We start from the raw sequence: 22,090 nt of genomic DNA, 5'->3' as shown, positions 1-22,090 counted from the left end.
TACATGGGACTTAACAGGATGGAGGGTTATCGGTAGGCCTAAAAGGTAGGGATATGTTCAGCACAACTTGTGGGCCGAAGGGCCTGTTTTGTGCTGTAGTTTTCTATGTTTTTTAAACATTGGAGAGAGTACAGAGGAGATTCACAAGAATGATTCCAAGAATGATGAACTGTAACTATGAGGATAGATAGGGGTTAGGGCTGTTTTCCTTGGAGAAAAGGCAGCTGAGGTGAGATTCGATAGAGGCATTCACAATCCTGATGGTTATGGACTGGGCAAATAGTGAGAAACAATTCCCACTCATCAAGAACTAGAGGGCACAGATTCAAACCAACAGGCCAAATGAGTAAAAATTATGCAAGGACATTTTTTTTCACCCACAGGATGGTTGGTGCCTGGAACGAGCTTCCTGAGGGAGTGGTGGAGGCAGGTTCAATCGAGATATTCGAAAAGGAATTGGATTGCTATCTGAAAAGAAGGAATGTGCAAGATTATGGGGATAAGGCAGGAGCGTGGGACTGGGTAGAATGTTCTCAGTGCATACTCGATAGACCAAATGGCCTCATTCTGCACTGTAAGGATTCTGAGATGATAATTTTGTGGTCACCATTGAAATTTGCTCGTTATGGTTCAGGTCAGAAACTCCAAAGTGTTTTATGAAGCATGCCTGGATCATAAGTTTTGCACCTCGAATTTAGCTAGGATAAGCATATGATTCACCTCAGGTATGAATCAAATGACCCACTAGGGAGCTTTTATCAAACAAAGTTTAAGAATATAGTTAACATGTATGGAAAACAAAATAGCAATAACTTAATCAATTACAAACAAAACAGAACAACCACAATAATGTATAACCCGTAACAACCTGATGAAGGAGCAGAGCTCCGAAAGCTCGTGATTCCAAATAAACCTGTTGGAAATTAACCTGGTGTTGCGAGACTTCTTACTTAAATGCGTCTAAGATGTAACAAATATGTCTAAGATGTTCCAATCAAACAAAAACTTCCTTTAGACAAAACCCTTCCACAGGTTTAACATAGCAAAGACTAATGCTCACGTGATTCTGCAACTGAGTCCTTTGGATGAATACTGCAGTTCTCTTGAGACATTCAGAACTAGGGCAGCACGCTGGCACAGTGGTTAGCACTGTTGCCTCACAGCGCCAGGGATCTGGGTTCGATTCCCAGCTTGGGTGACTGCCTGTGTGAGGTTTGCATGTTCTCCCAGCATCTGCATGGGTTTCCTCCTGATGCTCCAGTTTCCTCCCATAGTCTGAAAGACGTGCTAGTTAGGTGCATTGGCCATGTTAAATTCTCCTTGTGTACCCAAACAGGCACCAGAGTGTGGCGACTAGGGGACTTTCACAGTAACGTCATTGCAGTGTTAATGTAAACCTACTTGTGACAAATAAATAAACTTTAATTTTAAACAGTTTGAAGTCAGAACAGCTTCCAGGACACCAGGGCAACACTCTGGTCAAGCCACCAAGAGCAGACTTTCTACTCCAGGAAGGCTTTCAACTAACCAGCAGAATTTCCCAAAGCCCAGGGAGAAAGAGAGAGAGAGACTGCTTTCCAGCTTGATGCCCTTTCTAAAACCTGAAGCTCAGAACTGAAAATAAAAGATCTCCTGTCACCTGATCGACAAACATTCTTCCTCCTGACAATGCAGGGCCATAAGACTCATTCCCAAAATAAAAATAAACAACTCTCATTTAAACCATTGAAGGAGCAATAAAAGGACACCTCGTGGATCAGCTCAGCAACAATGACACCAGCTAAGGATGTGAGCTACCGCAAGCAGGATTTTAATAACTCAAAGGTACACTAGCGTCACATTTTCAACTCCAGCTTTTGTTTATTAATTGAATTTAAATTCTACCAGCTGCCGAGGTGGGATTTGAACCCTTATCCCCACAGCAATGGCCTGAATCCCTCGTCTAGACATGCCAACATCTACACTCCCCTCCCCTACCTCTGAGTTTAAGATCAATTCTAGCAAAGGCTGAGAAAGAAAGGCTAAGAGCTAAATTAGGAATTGTGTGGCCAGTCAGAGTAAAACAGGGGGTGTGATCAGTAATAAAACTAAAAGTCAGAATTCAGCCAGATTCAGATATTAGGATGGGTTTTGTTGGAATTATTATAGCAGTTAAGTGTGGATCTGTTACTTGATTCTGTCACATTGATAATCTAAAATAAACCAGTTACTTGATTTTGCACTGACCCGACCTCACCAACAGCATACATCAATTTTGCCTAACAGAAGGTTGCTAAGTCTCACTGAGGGCATGTTCGAGGATTGCAATATCTAATCCACACCTTCAGGTTTATTTTATCATGTATCTAGATACTGACCCAGATTTGGTTCTCAGGAGCATACGAATGGCTTTATCTGTTCACCTCACCTACAGCTGCTGAGAGACAGAGGGCTTATTGGTGGGAATTCCCGCCAATTAGGCACTTGATCCAGCCTGATGTGAGAAATCTGTGGTCAAGCAACAGTGTGATCAAAGTATCCTCACTGAGACACAGACTACAAACCAAGTTAAAAAATATCAAAATCGCATCCTATTGCAAAATAAAGATTGAAACCTAGGAATGGATAAAGATTAAAAAACAGAAAGACTAAATATGTGTTTGTAAAGATTCTGCACTGTTAATTTTCTCCTGTATTCACAAGCCTCACATTTTTCCATTCATTCAAGTGGGAAAATATCACAAGTTCAGACCAATAAAGCCATAAGTAGGCCACTCACCCCATCACGTTCACTTTGCCATTCAATGAGCTCTGATGTGCAAATCCTCGACTCTACTTTCCCGCCTTATCCCCAGAACTCTTAAATACCTTACTGATTAAAAATCCGTCTATCTCAGCCTCGAACATACTTAATGACCCAGCCTCTACAACCCTCTGCGGTAAAGAATTCCACAGATTCACTCCCCTCAAAAGAAAAAATTCCTTCTCATCTCGGTCGTAAATGGATGCCCCCTTATTGCAATTATGCCCTCTGATCCTAGACTCTCCCACAAGGAAAACAATCTCTCAGCATCGACCCCGTCAAGCCCCCCAAGAATCCGATATGGCTCAATAAGGTTGCCTCTCATTCTTCTAAACTCCAATGAGTACAAACCCAACCTACTCAACCTCTCGTCATAAGAAAATCCCTCCATATACGGGATCAACCTAGTGAACCTTCGCTAGACTGCCTCCAATGCTAGTATATCATTGCTTAGATAAGGGGACCAAAACTGTTCACAGTTTTCCAGGTATGATCTAACAAGTACTTTGTATACCTTGTTATATCTATTTTTATACCCCATTCCTTTCAAATAAAGGCCAAAATTCCATTTGCCTTCCCTATTTCCGGCTGAACTTGCATGCTAGCTTTTTGAGATTGATGCAAGAGAACAAATCCCTCTGTGCTGCAGCTTCCTGCAGTCTTCCTCCATTTAAATATATTAATAATATTCAGCTCCTTTATTCTTCCCACCAAACTGCATAACTTCACATTTTCCAACATTATTTTCCATCTGCCAGGTTTTTGCCCAATGTCTATATCCCTCTGTAGACTCTTTGTCTCATCCTCATAACTTGCCTTCCCACCTATTTTGGTGTCATCTCCAAACTTTGCAATAATAGATTTACTTCCCTTGCCCAAGACATTAATGTATTCTAAATAATTGTGGCCCCAGCACTGATTTGTGACATTCGATTAGTTACAGATTGACATCCTGAAAGTGCCCTTCCTATCCCAACCCTGCCATCTATCAGTTAACCAATCCTCTATCCATTCTAATACACCACCCCCAACACCGTGGGCTCTTAAGCAGCTTTTTGTGTGGTATGTTATCAAACACTTTTTGCAAATCCAATTACATCACATTTACTGGTTTCAGCTTTATCTAACCTGCTCATGTGATTTCCCTTCCTGAAGCCATGCTGGTGATATCGTGTATTTTTAAATCCTCTGCAATTACATTATTTATATTGCCAACTGGCCTATGGTTATCTGATTTTTGTCTCTCTCCCTGCGAAGATTTCTATGCTCTTTCTATAGACAGACGGCAAAAGCACAACCTATGGAGAAATTGATATCTGACAGCAATTTCTGGATTGTGATTAACTATATTGTATGGATGTCAAACACTGCTGCCTGATTTATCCTGTAGTGATTGCGAGTATTGATATTATTAGAGCAATTGAGGTCGAGTTGCAAAAAGAAAACTTCCAATTGCAAGATGGAAATCTACTTACAGATGAAGCTGTGATGCTAACACTCTACAATTTACAAATACTTTAATTCATCTTTTCTGAAATATTTGCCGAATTCTCCATAACATTAAGGATCAGAAATTTATAGAAAATCACTTGTGCAACAAAAATGAATAAATATTTAAACGTTCATAGATTCTGCCTCAAGTTCACAAGCTTCCTCAAACATCTGTGCTAATTACACATCACTATTAGACTGCATTAGTATCTTTGCAAGGAAAAACACAGGGCTGACGATGTAGTACTGACACAGCAGGAGTAGGACATGGTTGGGGAAGAGGATTTCACAGCCTGCACCTCGAGGTAAAGTTGGTCTTACCTAAAGCATTAATATGGCTTTTTGAAGGCACTTCAGTTTCACTTCGGCTAACAGAAACTCTCTGTCGTCTCTCCTCTCGAATCCACCTGCTGATCTCCTGAACATTGGAACTCGCAGTTTCAACAACAGACAGTTCATTTTCTTTGGCACTTAAAGTATCCAGAGCTAACTTGCGTTTGGCTTTAGCTTCTATACTGCTTTGTAGATGTGTTTCATTTTCTGAAGACGTAACTGCGAGGTCCATTTGTTGTCTTGTATTTTGAGTTTGCAGCAGCACTGGAGATGGATGTTTGACATCGTAGGATTTGTTAAGCTCAACAGGTGAACCTTGCTTAGCCTTTTCAATCCGGCTGCTAGTCTTACGACCACTGAGATCAAGTTCATTCTGGGCTTCTGAAGGCTGAATTATTTCCTGATTATTCATAAGTAACGGAGATGTCCTTTCCAAGTCATACAAATCTTTCTGAATCACACTCCTCAATGGCATTTGAACTTCGTTACCAGTTCCGACCATTTTTACCTCAGATTTCCCAGACAGTTCAGCACGCAAAAACTGTGAACCATTTTTTGTCGGAATGTCATTTATACTTCCAAAACATGTTGGAATATCCTGTAGTTTCCCAGGAACTTTTCCAGTTTCTTCTCGATTGACTGCTATTAATGCTTCATTTGGAACTGCTCTCTTTACATTAAGATCGTTAATGTTTATTTTACCTTGATGTGTCCCAGGCATACCTTTGAACTTTTCTTTTGGACTTAGCTCATAAGCATTCACTGGGTTATTAATGACAATGTGGGTGGATGACTTAGGGCGTCTTTGGTGCATTTTGGGACTGCGACTTGGTTCAGGATTGGGCAATTTGGCATAGGATCCCATTAAGCTTTTAAGCAAACTGCTTTCACTGGTTGTCCAATCCTCATCTGAATCGGATTCCCTTGATAAACCCTTCATTAATTTTGCTGGAAAGTCTACTTTTGACGAACTACATAACACTGAAGTGGGTGTGCTAACCGCTGTTTTATCATACAGTTCAAAGCTTTCACTGCTTGTGGAGGCAATTTGTGACTGCGAAAACGACCTTACACTGCCCGATTTGTCAATAGTCACAGGACTGAAACTTTTGTTAGAAATTCTACTTCTTTCTCTCTCCCAGTCATTAATTTTAACACCCTCATTTTCTTTATCCGAATGGCTTTCATTTGCACCTTCCTTGGAAGCATTTTTCCCATTGCGCCGATTTTGTTCCCGCTCTACATATTCTCTTGACTTTTTGAGCAGATTCTGAAGGCTCATTGCATAGTGATCAGGAGATTCCTTTATAGGTGACATTACAGCTTCCGATTCTTCTTTCTTAGGACTTACAGGTACAGAAAGAGGGTTATCGGATTGGATACTGTCAATGTCTTTAGGAAGGTCACTTATTTGAGAGGAACAAATCAACTTTTCAGAGTCTAGAACAGTAACCTTTTCCTTTAATTTCAATAATGTCTGAGTAGATAGAATGGGGCTATCAGGTTTGTCAAGATCGCTTGGGGAAACTGAAGAACGGTCAGCATGCTGTATTGTAGTGAAGTCAGGTTCTGTTGGTGATCGAGTAACAGGGTCTTTGATACATTCAGTGGAACTTGGCACTTTGCATACCTTTAGAAAAAGAGAGTTTAAAAAAAAATCAGGACCACCAATATAAAAAGGAATAATTGTGCATTCCCACTATTTGTAAAATATGCCAAATGTACTTGTACCTCAGGTAATTATATAACACTGCCCCCTCAGTACGCTTTAGAGCAGTTAATAAAAATTAAAAATTCAGTGTATTTTAAAGTTCAGACAAAATTGGCATCTTAGCCTTGCAAACAGAAAGATTGCCACTTATAATGATAATACGCAACCTGAAAACATGTTCAGTGAAACAGACTGCAGGGGGTCCATTGGAAGCGAAGCATAAAGTTTAATGTTTGTTGGCAACCACTCGTAGCGTAACCAAAAAAAATCCCATCAAGTAATGTTTATCCGTTGGTATCCAAGTACACAATCGTAAACAAGACAAGCCTTCTCAAGTCGTTGCAAAACAGGGAAGCTTTTTTAATAGCTGCAATCATTACTCTATGAATTGCTAACTAACCATAGGAGTAAAATTGGATTAAGGAAAGGAACAACATTATTCCAATAACAAATAATTTGGATAAAACAGCTAAATGCTCAAAAGGCAAAAGCAAATTTAATTACGACTTTAATTTGTCAGGCCAGAGCTAAAAGAGCTATGTTTACCTCAATCATGCTTGTGCTTAAATTTCTGCTTTTGAAGGTTTAAAAATACTCATGTAACCGGGTCAGGCAGGAGAGGAACCTGATGCAAAGACTAGTCAAGCTGGATCTATAAGCACTTTTTTCAAAAGCACAGAAGTTTCGATAGAACTGGGGCTGGGCATTTGTATTCATGCCTTTAACACAGAAAGATGACTGGCAGAATGACAGTCTCTCCTGGAAATAGGCCCTCCAAGCCTGTGCCAATCATGACGTCCTTACTAAACTAAAACAAAACCTTCTGCCCAGAGTCTGTATCCCTCTATTTCCCTCCCTATTCATGTACCTATCCAGATACCTCTTAAATGTTGCTAATGTGCCTGCTTCCACCACCTCCTCTGGCAGCATGTTCCAGGCACCCACCACTGTCTGCATGAAAAACTTCCCCCGCACATCTCCCTTAAACTTTCCCCTCCCTCACCTTGAGCCTGTGCCCCCTTGTAATATAGTAGTATATAGATATGCTCCCAGATTAGTCAAAAGCCTGGACAATTAGTGCAGAGAACACAACGTTAAATCCCAGCATGGCACTTTGAGAATTTGGAAATGATCTGAAATTAAAGTGACGGTGAAGTTGTTGAATTGTTGCAAAAATTCAACTGGCTCACTAATGTCTTTTAAGGACTGCTCTCCTTACCCAGTCTATGCTACACATAACTAAAGTTCCAAACCAAAGCTTTGACTCTGGACTGAGCCCTGAAGTAAAACAGAAAATGCTGGATAAACTCAGCAGGTCTGACGACATCTGTAAAAGGGTCATATTGGACTCAAAACTTGAACTGTTTTTCTCTCTCCACAAATGCTGCCAGAACTGCTGCGTTTAAGCCTTTATTTCCGATTTCCAGCATCCACAATATCTCGTTTTTATTTGACCTTTAACGAGCCACTCAATTGTTCCAAATAGCTAAAAAATTAAAAGCAGATGGACCCACCCTGCTGCAACCTGGGCATCAAACCAGGGCACAATAAAGGCACATTTTGCCCTGCCAAATCTTCAGCAACCTCTGAAGACTGGTGATGAAGTTACAAAAGTTGCCCACAGGCTAGTCAAGCAACAGACTACCAGAGAAACTCTCAACTATGGAACTTTACTGGGCAGAATGGCCTGTTTCTGCACTATGACTCTGTACCAGCCAAAGAAAAAATAAACTCGTTCATTTCACTCCATTTTTCAGCACATGGCTCAGTCTTGCCGGTTGCAGTGCTTCAAAGACAGACGCAGATACCTTTAAATGGGTTGTGTTTCAGCTTCAAATACCAACTCAGGCAGTGAATTCCAGACACCCAGCACCCTCTGGGTTTTCCTCATGTTCTCTAATGTTTCTACCAATCACCTTCAATCTATGGCCTCTCAGCCAGGGGAAACAAGTCTTTCCTGTCAACCCTGTCTCAGCCCCTCAATTTTGTACTTTATCAAAGGGTCAGCTTTGACAAACAGTCGTCTGGACTCGAAACGTCAGCTCTTTTCTCTCCTTACAGATGCTGCCAGACCTGCAGAGATTTTCCAGCATTTTCTCTTTTGACCTCAATTTTGTACATCTCAATTACACCCCTGTTCCAAGAAAAACAACGCTAGCCTATCCTATCTCTCCTCAGCTACAATTTCCAAGCCCTGGCAACATTCTTGTAAATCTCCCCTACACTCTCTCCAGAGCAATGATGTCTTTCCTGTAATGTGGTGACCTGAACTGTACTGAAAACTCCAGCTGTGACCTAACCAGCATTTTATGCAGTTCTATTGCTACATCCCTGCTTTTGTATTCAATATCTCACCCAATAAAGGAGTGCTTTCTTGACCACCTTATCCACCTGTACTGCCACCTTCAGGGACCTGTGGACATGCTCTCCAAGGTCTCTTATTCCTCAATCCCTCTCAATACTTTCCTGTTTATTGAGTATCCCCATGCTTAGTTTGCCCAGATGCATTATCTCACACTTTTTCGGATTAAACTCCATTTGCCGCTTCTCTGTCCCCTCAACCAAACGATTGACATCATTCTGGAGTCAGCAGCTGTCCTCTTCATCATCAACTACATGCCTAATTTCTGTGTCATCTGCAAATTTTCCAATCATATCTCCCACATTTAAGTCTAAACCATGCATATATACAACAAACACAAGGGTCCCAAGCCTGTAGAAACTGCTTTCCATTCATAAAAACATCCATCAACCATTACCCTTTGTTGTTTCCTCAAAATATTTTAAGTTAATAAGACATGATCTTCCCCAACAAAACCATGCTGACTACCTTAGTCATAGCGGTATACAGCACAGAAAAAGGCCCATCACGTCTGCGCCAATCAAAGACAAATCACTCTACTATTCTAATCCAATTTCTCAGCACTCAGCCCATTGCCTTATTTCCCTTGGCATCGCAAATGCGTATCTAGACACTTAAATGTTATGAGGGTCTCTGCCTCCACCACCCTTTCAGGCAATGAGTTCCAGACTCCCACCGCCCTTGAAAAAACTTTTCCTTACATCCCCTCTAAACCTCCTGCCTCTTATCTTAATTCTGTACCCCCTAGTCATTGATCCCTCCACAAAGAGGAAAGGTTTCTTCCGGTCTACTCTATCTATGCCACTCATAATTTTATACATCTCAATCATGTTCCCCACCTCAGTCTCCTCCGCTCCAAGGTGAACATCCCCAGTTGATCCAATCTCTCTTCATAACTAAAACCCTCCAGCCCAGGCGACGTCCTGGTAAATCTCCTCTGCACCACGTCCTGTGCTCTTACATCCCTCCTATAATGTGGATTCCAGAACTGCACATAATACTCTAGCTGTGGCCTAACCAATGTTTTACATAGTTCCAGTATAACCTCCCTGCTCTTAAACCCTATGGCTTGACTAATAAAGACAAGTATATCATATGCCTTCTTAACCACTTAGTCCATCTGTCCTGCTAGTTTAAAGGGCCAGTATACCTGCACACTGGGATCCTCTGATCCTCAATGCTTCCGAGGGTCCTGCTGTTCATCCGGCCCAAGTGCATCACCTTCCATTTGCCACTATCCTGGAACAATCGTGCCTAAGTGACAGTTTATTTTGTATCTCAGAATCGTTTCCAATAATTTTCCCACGACTGAAGTCGGATTGACCGGCCAATAGTTTTCTGGTCTATCCATCAAACCCTTTTTAAAGAATAGTATAACATTCACAGACCTCCAATCCTCTGGGACCTGGCCTGTATCCAACGAGGATTGAAAATCATTCTCAGAACATTCACCATTTACTCCCTGGCTTCCTTCAACAGCCTGGCATACAATCATAGAAACATAGAAACTAGAAGCAGGAGTAGGCCATTCGACCCTTCGAGCCTGCTCCGCCATTCATTTTGATCATGGCTGATCATCAAATTCAATATCCTGATCCCCCCCATATCCCCTGACCCCTTTAGCCCCAAAAGCCACATCTAATTTCTTCCTGAAATCAGACAATGTTTTGGCCTCAACTACTTTGTGGTAATGAATTCCATACATAGAACATAGAACATTACAGCACAGTACAGGCCCTTCAGCCCTCGATGTTGCGCCGACCAGTGGAACCAATCTAAAGCCCCTCTAATCTACACTATTCCAATATCATCCATATGTTTATCCAATAACCATTTGAATGCTCTTAATGTTGACGAGTCCACTACTGCTGCAGGCAGGGCATTCCACGCCCTTACTACTCTCTGAGTAAAGAACCTACCTCTTAACATCTGTCCTATATCTCTCACCCCTCAATTTAAAGCTATGTCCCCTCGTGCTAGCCATCACCATCCGAGGAAAAAGGCTCTCACTATCCACCCTATCTAATCCTCTGATCATCTTATATGTCTCTATTAAGTCACCTCTTAACCTTCTTCTCTCTAACGAAAACAACCTCAAGTCCCTCAGCCTTTCCTCATATGATTTTCCCACCATACCAGGCAATATCCTGGTAAATCTCCTCTGCACCCTTTCCAGCACTTCCACATCCTTCCTATAATACGGCGACCAGAACTGTACGCAATACTCCAAATGCGGCCGCACCAGAGTTTTGTACAGTTGCAGCATGACCTCCTGGCTCCGAAACTCAATCCCTCTACCAATAAAAGCTAACACACCGTACGCCTTCTTAACAACCCCATCAATCTGGGTGCCAACTTTCAGGGATCTATGCACATGGACACCCAGATCCCTCTGTTCATCCACACTACCAAGTATCTTACCATTAGCCCAGTACTCTGTATTCCTGTTACTCCTTCCAAAGTGAATCACCTCACACTTTTCCGCATTAAACTCCATTTGCCACCTCTCAGCCCAGCTCTGCAGCTTATCTATGTCCCTCTGTAACCTACCACTTCCCTCCGCACTGTCTACAACTCCACCGACTTTCGTGTCATCCGCAAATTTACTAATCCCTCCTTCCACGTCCTCATCCAGATCATTAATAAAAATGACAAACAGCAGTGGCCCCAAAACAGATCCTTGCGGTACACCACTAGTAACTGAACTCCAGGATGAATATTTCCCATCAACCACCACCCTCTGTTTTCTTACAGCTAGCCAATTCCTGATCCAAACCACTAAATCACCCTCAATCCCATGTGTCCGTATTTTTTGCAAAAGCTTACCATGGGGAACCTTATCAAATGCTTTGCTGAAATCCATATACACCACATCAACCGCTTTACCCTCATCCACCTCTTTGGTCACCTTCTCAAAGAACTCAATAAGGTTTGTGAGGCACGACCTACCCTTCACAAAACCGTGCTGACTATCCCTAATCAAATTATTCCTTTCTAGGTGATTATAAATCCTATCTCTTATAATCCTTTCCAATACTTTGCCCACAACAGAAGTAATGCTCACCGGTCTATAATTACCAGGGTTGTCCCTACTCCCCTTCTTGAACAAGGGGACAACATTTGCTATCCTCCAGTCTTCTGGCACTGTTCCAGTAGACAATTATGACACAAAGATCAAAACCAAAGGCTCTGCAATCTCCTCTCTAGCCTCCCAGAGAATCTTAGGATATATCCCATCCGGCCCAGGGGACTTATCTGTTTATACTCTTTCCAGAATTGCCAACACCTGCTCCTCATGAACATCAATCCCATCGAGTCGAACAGCCTGCATCTCAGTACTCCCCTCAACAACACTGTCCCTCTCCAGTGTGAATACCGATGAAAAATATTCATTTAGTGCCTCTCCTATCTCTTCAGACTCCACGCACAACTTCCCACTACTGTCCTTGACTGGCCCTAATCTTACCCTAGTCATTCTTTTACTCCTGACATACCCATAGAAAGCTTTAGGGTTTTCCTTGATCCTACCTACCAAAGACTTCTCATGTCCCCTCCGAGCTCTTCTTAACTCTTTCTTTAGGTCCTTCCTGGCTAACTTGTAACTCTCGCCGATGCCCTAACTTGTAACTCCTACGCCCTAACTGAGCCTTCATGTCTCATCTTAACATAAGTCTCCTTCTTCCTCTTCACAAGAGATTCAACCACCCTCTGAACAAAGAACAATACAGCACAGGAACAGGCTCTTCGGCCCTCCAAGCCCGTGCCGCTCCCTGGTCCAAACTAGACCATTCTTTTGTATCCCTCCATTCCCACTCCATTCATATGGCTATCCAGATAAGTCTTAAACGTTCCCAGTGTGGCCGCCTCCACCACCTTGCCTGGCAGCGCATTCCAGGCCCCCACCACCCTCTGTGTAAAATATGTCCTTCTGATATCTGTGTTAAACCTCCCCCCCTTCACCTTGAACCTATGACCCCTCGTGAACGTCACCACCGACCTGGGGAAAAGCTTCCCACCGTTCACCCTATCTATGCCTTTCATAATTTTATACACCTCTATTAAGTCTCCCCTCATCCTCCGTCTTTCCAGGGAGAACAACCCCAGTTTACCCAATCTCTCCTCATAACTAAGCCCCTCCATACCAGGCAACATCCTGGTAAACTTCCTCTGCACTCTCTCCAAAGCCTCCACGTCCTTCTGGTAGTGTGGCGACCAGAACTGGACGCAGTATTCCAAATGCGGCCGAACCAACGTTCTATACATCTGCAACATCAGACCCCAACTTTTATACTCTATGCCCCGTCCTATAAAGGCAAGCATGCCATATGCCTTCTTCACCACCTTCTCCACCTGTGACGTCACCTTCAAGGATCTGTGGACTTGCACACCCAGGTCCCTCTGCGTATCTACACCCTTTATGGTTCTGCCACTTATCGTATAGCTCCTCCCTACATTATTTCTATCAAAATGCATCACTTCGCATTTAGGATTGAACTCCATTTGCCATTTCTTTGCCCAAATTTCCAGCCTATCTATATCCTTCTGTAGCTTCTGACAATGCTCCTCACTATCTGCAAGTCCTGCCAATTTTGTGTCGTCCGCAAACTTACTGATCACCCCAGTTACACTTTCTTCCAGATCGTTTATATAAATCACAAACAGCAGAGGTCCCAATACAGAGCCCTGCGGAACACCACTAGTCACAGGCCTCCAGCCGGAAAAAGACCCTTCCACTACCACCCTCTGTCTTCTGTGACCAAGCCAGTTCTCCATCCATCTAGCCACCTCCCCCTTTATCCCATGAGATCCAACCTTTTTCACCAGCCTACCATGAGGGACTTTGTCAAACGCTTTACTAAAGTCCACATAGACGACATCCACGGCCCTTCCCTCGTCAACCATTCTGGTCACTTCTTCAAAAAACTCCACCAGGTTAGTGAGGCATGACCTCCCTCTCACAAAACCATGCTGACTATCGTTAATGAGTTTATTCCTTTCTAAATGCGCATACATCCTATCTCTAAGAATCTTCTCCAACAACTTCCCCACCACGGACGTCAAGCTCACCGGCCTATAATTACCCGGGTTATCCTTCCTACCCTTCTTAAATAACGGGACCACATTAGCTATCCTCCAATCCTCTGGGACTTCACCTGCGTCCAGTGACGAGACAAAGATTTGCGTCAGAGGCCCAGCGATTTCATCTCTCGTCTCCCTGAGCAGCCTTGGATAGATTCCATCAGGCCCTGGGGATTTGTCAGTCTTTATATTCTCTAACAAACCTAACACTTCCTCCCTTGTAATGGAGATTTTCTCCAACGGTTCAACACTCCGCTCCGAGACACTCCCAGTCAACACATCCCTCTCCTTTGTGAATACCGACGCAAAGTATTCATTTAGGATCTCCCCTACTTCTTTGGGCTCCAAGCATAATTCCCCACTTTTGTCCCCGAGAGGTCCGATTTTTTCCCTGACAATCCTTTTGTTCCTAACGTATGAATAAAATGCCTTGGGATTCTCCTTAATCCTGTCTGCCAAGGACATTTCGTGACCCCTTTTTGCCCTTCTAATTCCCCATTTGAGTTCTTTCCTACTTTCTTTGTACTCCTCCAGAGCTCCCTCCGTTTTTAGCTGCCTGGACCTAACATACGCCTCTCTTTTCTTTTTGACCAGTCCCTCAATTTCCCTGGTTATCCACAGTTCTCGAATCCTACCCTTCCTATCCTTTTTTACAGGCACATGCCTGTCCTGTAGCCCTAACAACTGTTCCTTAAAAGACTCCCACATGCTCTGGGTGAAGAAATTTCTCCTCATCTCAGTCCTAAAAGATTTACGCCTTATCCTCAAACTATGACTGCTAGTTTCAGACTCCCCCACCATTGGGAACATTCTTCCTGAATCTACACTATCTAACCCTGTTAGAATTTTATAAGTTTCTATGAGATCCTCTCTCACTCTTTTAAACTCCACTGAATACAATACTAATCGACTTCGTCTCTCCTCATAAGACAGACCTGCCATCCCAAGAATCAGCCTGGTAAACCTTCGTTGCACTCCCTCTATAGCAAGGACATCCTTCCTCAGCCAAGGACACCAAAACAGCACACAATACTCCAGATGTGGCCTCACCAATGCCCTGTACAACTGCAGCAAAACGTCCCTATTCCATAGTCAAATCTATCTGAAAAGCTGCAGAAAGGATGTCCCGAGGCATGGTACATTGGCGAGACCATGCAGACACTACGACAACGGATGAATGAACACCGCTCGACAATCACCAGGCAGGAGTGTTCCCTTCCAATCGGGGAACACTTCAGCAGTCAAGGGCATTCAGTCTCTGATCTTCGGGTAAACGTTCTCCAAGGCAGCCTTTAAGGCATACGACAACGCAGAATCGCTGAGCAGAGACTGATAGCCAAGTTCCGCACATGACGGCCACAACCGGGATCTTGGGTTCATGTCACACTATCTGTAACCCCCACGACTTGCCTGGGCTTGCAAAATCTCACTAACTGTCCTGGCTTGAGACAATTCACACCTCTTTAACCTGGGATTAAACCTCTCTCCACTCGCATTCTCTGTACCTGTAAAGACTTAATTGTATGTTAAGATTCACATTCCATCTATTATCTTGTAATTGAGTTTGGGTCTATATATGCCCTGTTTGTGAACCCAACTCCCTCACTCACCACTCCGAAAGCTTGTGCTACCAAATAAACCTGTTGGACTTTAACCTGGTGTTATGAGACTACATACTGTGCCCACCCCAGTTCAACGCCGGCATCTCCACATCAAATCCTCTGATTATAAAGACCAACATACCATTTGCCTTCTTTACTGCCTGCATCTGACCCTGGTAATTGATCCAGATTCAAAGATGCCAGTGCCTTCCTCTCTCACTGTGCTCATTGTATCTAATATTTCACACTAATCTCTAACTCAAATGTCTGAATCATCCCTCTCCTTAGTGAAAACAAAGTACTCGTTGAGAAACCTGCCCATATTTTCTGAATCAACCTACAAGTTATAACATACACCTCTGAAAGGCCCTAGTTTTACCTTATTCTCTTCATGTGTTGACAAAACATCTTAGGATTTTCTTTGATTTTACCTGGCAATATTTTTCCATATGCTCTTTGCTTTTCCAAATCCCATTTTTACTTCACCCCTTTCCTTTCCCTGATCCTCTAGGTTTTCTGCAGTTTTAAGCTTTTTGTGACTGTCATAAGCTTCCTTTTTTGTTTTATCTCAGCCTGTATGCTTCTGATAATCAGGAGGTTCGAGATTTGACTGTACCTTCCCTTTGATTTGATTTATTATTGTCACATGTATCAACATGCAGTGAAAGGTATTGATTCTTGCACACTATATGCACAAAGCATACCGTTCATAGAGAAAGAAATGAGAGAGTGCAGAATGTAGTGTTACAGTCATAGCTAGGGTGTAGAGAAAGATCAACTTAATTAACTTGTGGGGACATGTCGAAACTGCCTGTAGAATTTTGCGTTTGAATGGCTCCCACTGCTTTGACAGTTTTCCTTCTAATCACTGTGTCCTGTCCACTCTCTCCAGCTCATTTCTCAGCTTTGTAAAATTAGTCCTCCCCCAATTAAGAATTTTTACTCATGTTCTGTCTTTGTCCTTTTCCATAATGATGCTAAATCTAACTATATTATGGTCACTACTTCCAAAATGCTCCCCACTACTACTTCATCCACTTGCCCAGCTTAATTTCCTAAGACTAAATCTAGAATTACACTCCCTCTCATTGGGCTTTTGTGCTGGCTAAAAATGTTTGCTTGAAAGCAGTTCAAGAATTTACCACCCTCTGTGCCCTTCACACTTTTCATATCCCAATTGATATTAGGGTGGTTGCAGCCCCCAGCAATTACTGCCACATGGATTTCTGAGTGCAAAAACAGTCCCACCTATTCGCTCTTCTAAATCCCATACACTATTTGGTACAGTCCTATCAGTGTAGTTATCCCTTTTTAATTCTGAGCTCAACCCATATGGCCTCATTTGATGCTTCATTTAATATGTCAGTCCTCCTCACTGGTATAATTGATTAGAACAAAGAACAAAGCACAGTATGGCACAGGAACAGGCCCTTCGGCCCGCCAAGCCCGTGCTGATCATGATGCACTAACTAAACTAAAAAAATTTCAGCCTTACTCGGTCCGTATCCCTCTATTCCCTCCCTATTCATGTACACATCCAGACGCCTCTTAAATGTTGCTAATATGCCCACCTCCACTAGCAGCGCACTCCAGGCATCCACCACACTCTATGTGAAAAACTTCCGCCGCACATCTCCCTTGAACTTTCTCCCCCTCAGCTTGAACCTGTGCCCCCTTGTAATTGACACTTCCACCCTGGGAGAAAGCCTCTGATTATCCACCATCTATGCCTCCCATCATTTTGGAGACCTCTATCAGGTCTCTCCTTAGCCTTATCTTGCCAATGAAAGATAATTCTAGTTTATTCAACCTCTCCTCATAGCCAACACCCTCGAGACCAGGCAACATTCAGGTGAACCCTCTTTGCACTCTCTCCAAAGCTTCCACGTCCTTCTGGTAGTGTGGCGACCAGAACATAGAACATTACAGTGCAGTACAGGCCCTTCGGCCCTCGATGTTGCGCCGACCAGTGAAACCAATCTAAAGCCCATCTAACCTACACTATTCCAACATCATCCATATGTTTATCCAATGACCATTTAAATGCCCTTAATGTTGGCGCGTCCACTACTGCTGCAGGCAGGGCATTCCACGCCCTTACTACTCTCTGAGTGAAGAACCTACCTCTGACATCTGTCCTATATCTATCACCCCTCAATTTAAAGCTATGTCCCCTCGTGCTAGCTATCACCATCCAAGGAAAAAGGTTCTCACTATCCACCCTATCTAATCCACTGATCATCTTGTATGCCTCTATTAAGTCACCTCTTAATTTTCTTCTCTCTAACGAAAACAACCTCAAGTCCCTCAGCCCTTCCTCATAAGACCTTCCCACCATACCAGGCAACATCCTGGTAAATCTCCTCTGCACCCTTTCCAATGCATCCACATCCTTCCTATAATGCGGCGACCAGAACTGTACGCAATACTCCAAGTGCGGCCGCACCAGAGTTTTGTACAGCTGCAACATGACTTCCTGGCTCCGAAACTCAATCCCTCTACCAATAAAAGTTAACACTCCATACGCCTTCTTAACAACCCTATCAACGTGGGTGCCAACTTTCAGGGATCTATGCACATGGATACAGAGATCTCTCTGCTCATCCACACTACCAAGTATCTTACCATTAGCCCAGTACTCTGTAATCCTGTTACTCCTTCCAAAGTGAATCACCTCACACTTTTCCGCATTAAACTCCATTTGCCACCTCTCAGCCCAGCACTGCAGCTTATCTATGTCCCTCTGTAACTTGCAACAACCTTTCGCACTGTCCACAACTCCACCGACTTTAGTGTCATCTGCAAATTTACTAATCTATCCTTCTACGCCCTCATCCAGGTCATTTACAAAAATGACAAACAGCAGTGGCCCCAAAACAGATCCTTGCGGGACACCACTAGTAACTGAACTCCAGGATGAACATTTCCCATCAACCACCACCTTCTTACAGCTTCTTACAGTCTTCTTACAGCTAGCCAATTCCTGATCCAAACCACTAAATCACCCTCAATCCCATGCCTCCGTATCTTCTGCAATAGCTTACCGTGGGCAACCTTATCAAACGCTTTACTGAAATCCATATACACCACATCAACTGCTTTACCCTCATCCACCTCTTTGGTCACCTTCTCAAAGAACTCTAAGGTTTGTGAGGCACGACCTACCCTTCATAAAACCGTGTTGACTATCCCTAATCAAATTATTCCTTTCTAGATGATTATAAATCCTATCTCTTATAATCCTCTCCAAAACTTTGCCCACAACAGAAGTAAGGCTCACTGGTCTATAATTACCAGGGTTGTCTCTACTTCCCTTCTTGAACAAGGGGACAACATTTGCTATCCTCCAGTCTTCTGGCACTTTTCCTGTAGACAATGGCGACATAAAGATCAAAGCCAAAGGCTCTGCAATCTCCTCCCTAGCCTCCCAGAGAATCCTGGGATAAATCCCATCCGGCCCAGGGGACTTATCTATTTTCACACTTTCCAGAATTGCTAACACCTCCTCCTTATTAACCTCAATTCCGTCTAGTCCAATAGCCTGTATCTCAGTATTCTCCTCGACAACATTGTCTTTTTCCTGCGTGAATAGTGATGAAGAACTGCTTGCAATACTCCAAATACAGCCTAAACAAGGTTTTATATAGCTGCAACATGGTTTCCCAACTCTTGTATTCAATACCTCAGCTGATGAAGGCAAGCTTGCCATATGCTTTCTTAATCACCTTGGCCTCCTGTGTTGCCACTTTTAAGGAACTGTGGACTGCATGCCCAGACCCTCTGTATGTGAATGTTCCTAAGGGTTCTGCCATTTACAGTATAATTCACACCTAAATTTGATCCTCCAAAATGCATCACCCCGCATTTGTCCGGATTAAACTCCATCTGCCATTTCTGTGCCCAAGTATCCAATCTATCTATATCCTGTTGTATCCTCTGACAATCCCTGGCATTATCAGCAACTCCACCAATCTTCATGCCATCTGCAAATTTACTAATCAGACCAGCTACATTTTCCTCCAGATCATTTATATATATGACAAACAACAAAGGTCCCAACACTGATCCTTGCGGAAAACCACTAGATCTCCATTCTGTAAAACACCCTTCCACCGCTACCCTCTGTCTATGGCCAAGCAAGTTTTGTATCCACCTAGCTAGCCCAGCCAGAATCCCATGTGATTTTGGTTTTTGTACCAGTCTATGTGGGACCTTGTCAAACGCCTTACTAAAGTCCATCTCAACTACATCCATAGCCCTTCCCTCATCAATTATCTTTGTCACCTTTTTAAAAAACTCAATCAAGTTGGTGAGACATGACCTTCCCCGTACAAAACCATGCTGCCTGTCACTAACTAGTCCATTTTCTTCCAAATGTGCATATATCCTGTCCCTCAGTATCTTCTCCAAAAGCTTCCCCACCACTGATATCAGGCTCACCAGCCTGTAATTTCCTGGATTATCCCTGCTTCCTTTCTTGAACAAGGGAACAACATTGGCCATTCTCCAGTCCTCTGGAACCTCACCTGTGGTCAAAGAGGATGTGAAGATATCAGGGGTGATCTGTATACAAAAAACGGGTGGAACTTGAATCACACGGGGACCAATATCCTGGCCGGTAGGTTGGCTAAGGTTACTGGGGAGAATTTAAACTAGATAGGTTGGGGGGAGGGGAGCTAGAAGAGTTGACTAGGATCAAGGAACTAATTGATGGGGTGGAGGATGCAGGGGTAAGGGGAATTACAAAATTAATGGTAGAGGAGAGGGTGCAAGTGAATGAAGGCGGTAATTTAGATAAGGGAGTAGAGGGAGAGGGTGTTCGCGACTCATCAAAGCGGGTCCAGATAAAAGCTGGAATAAGGACACTTTGCCTGAATGCACGAAGCATTCGGAACAAGGTAAATGAGTTGATGGTGCAAATCAGCACAAGTGGGTACGATCTAGTGGCCATTACAGAAACGTGGCTGAAAGGTGACCAGGACTGGGAGATGAATATCCAGGGGTATCAGGTGTTTAGGAAGAATAGACAGGAAGGAAAAGGTGGTGGGGTCGCGCTATTAATAAGAGATAATATCAGGGTAGTACTGAGGGATGACATAGGCTCTGAGGAACAAAACGTGGAATCATTATGGGTAGAGATGAGGAATAGTAGAGGGAGAAAGACACTAGTAGGTGTGGTATATAGGCCCCCAAATAATAATGTTGAGGTAGGGAGGGCTATAAACAAGCAGATAAGGGATGCGTGTAAAAACGGAACGGCAATAATCATGGGGGACTTCAACATGCACATTGACTGGCAGACTCAAGTCGGTAAGGGTGGAATGGAGGAAGAGTTCTTAGAATGCTGTCGGGATAGTTTCCTTGAACAGCATAGAACATAGAACATAGAAAGCCACAGCACAAACAGGCCCTTCGGCCCACAAGTTGCGCCGATCACATCCCCACCTCTAGGCCTATCTATAGCCCTCAATCCCATTAAATCCCATGTACTCATCCAGAAGTCTCTTAAAAGACCCCAACGAGTTTGCCTCCACCACCACCGACGTCAGCCGATTCCACTCACCCACCACCCTCTGAGTGAAAAACTTACCCCTGACATCCCCCCTGTACCTACCCCCCAGCACCTTAAACCTGTGTCCTCTCGTAGCAACCATTTCAGCCCTTGGAAATAGCCTCTGAGAGTCCACCCTATCCAGACCCCTCAACATCTTGTAAACCTCTATCAGGTCACCTCTCATCCTTCGTCTCTCCAGGGAGAAGAGACCAAGCTCCCTCAACCTATCCTCATAAGGCATGCCCCCCAATCCAGGCAACATCCTTGTAAATCTCCTCTGCACCCTTTCAATGGCTTCAACATCTTTCCTGTAATGAGGTGACCAGAACTGCGCGCAGTACTCCAAGTGGGGTCTAACCAGGGTCCTATAAAGCTGCAGCATTATCTCCCGACTCCTAAACTCAATCCCTCGATTAATGAAGGCTAGTACGCCATACGCCTTCTTGACCGCATCCTCCACCTGCGAGGCCGATTTAAGAGTCCTATGGACCCGGACCCCAAGGTCCTTCTGATCCTCTACACTGCTAAGAATGGTACCCTTCATTTTATACTGCTGCTCCATCCCATTGGATCTGCCAAAATGGATCACTACACACTTATCCGGGTTGAAGTCCATCTGCCACTTCTCCGCCCAGTCTTGCATTCTATCTATGTCTCGCTGCAACTTCTGACATCCCTCCAAACTATCCACAACACCACCTACCTTGGTGTCGTCAGCAAACTTACCAACCCATCCCTCCACTTCCTCATCCAGGTCATTTATGAAAATGACAAACAGCAAGGGTCCCAGAACAGATCCCTGGGGCACTCCACTGGTCACTGACCTCCATGCAGAGAAAGACCCCTCCACAGCCACTCTCTGCCTTCTGCAGGCAAGCCAGTTCTGGATCCACAAGGCAACAGCCCCTTGGATCCCATGCCCTCTCACTTTCTCAAGCATGTTACGGAACCGACGAGGGAACGAGCTATTTTGGATCTGGTATTGTGTAACGAGGTAGGTAGAATTAAGGATCTTATTGTGAAGGACCCTCTTGGGTCTAGTGACCACAATATGGTCGAATTTCTGATTCAGATGGAAGAGGAGAAAGTTTGGTCCCAAACCAGTGTCCTCTGTTTGAACAGAGGGAAATATGATAGGATGAGGGATGAATTGGCTAAGGTAGACTGGGAGAGCAGG

General features: G+C 43.7%; 1 protein-coding gene across 1 annotated transcript in view; it reads right to left on the bottom strand.

Annotated features, from left to right (window-relative positions):
* Positions 1 to 22,090, bottom strand: part of ccp110 (centriolar coiled-coil protein 110) — a 77,746-nt gene that overhangs the window by 29,335 nt on the left and 26,321 nt on the right. Inside the window, exon 4 of the mRNA XM_078240931.1 lies at positions 4,595 to 6,236. Coding sequence (XP_078097057.1) covers positions 4,595 to 6,236 — 1,642 coding nt within the window. The remainder of the gene's footprint in view (positions 1 to 4,594; positions 6,237 to 22,090) is intronic.

The sequence above is a fragment of the Mustelus asterias genome, chromosome 23, assembly GCF_964213995.1.
Source record: "Mustelus asterias chromosome 23, sMusAst1.hap1.1, whole genome shotgun sequence".
Classification (NCBI taxonomy): Eukaryota; Metazoa; Chordata; class Chondrichthyes; order Carcharhiniformes; family Triakidae; genus Mustelus; species Mustelus asterias.
The sequence above is the reverse complement of the archived record's forward strand: the minus strand, read 5'-3'. Positions and strand labels throughout refer to the sequence as shown.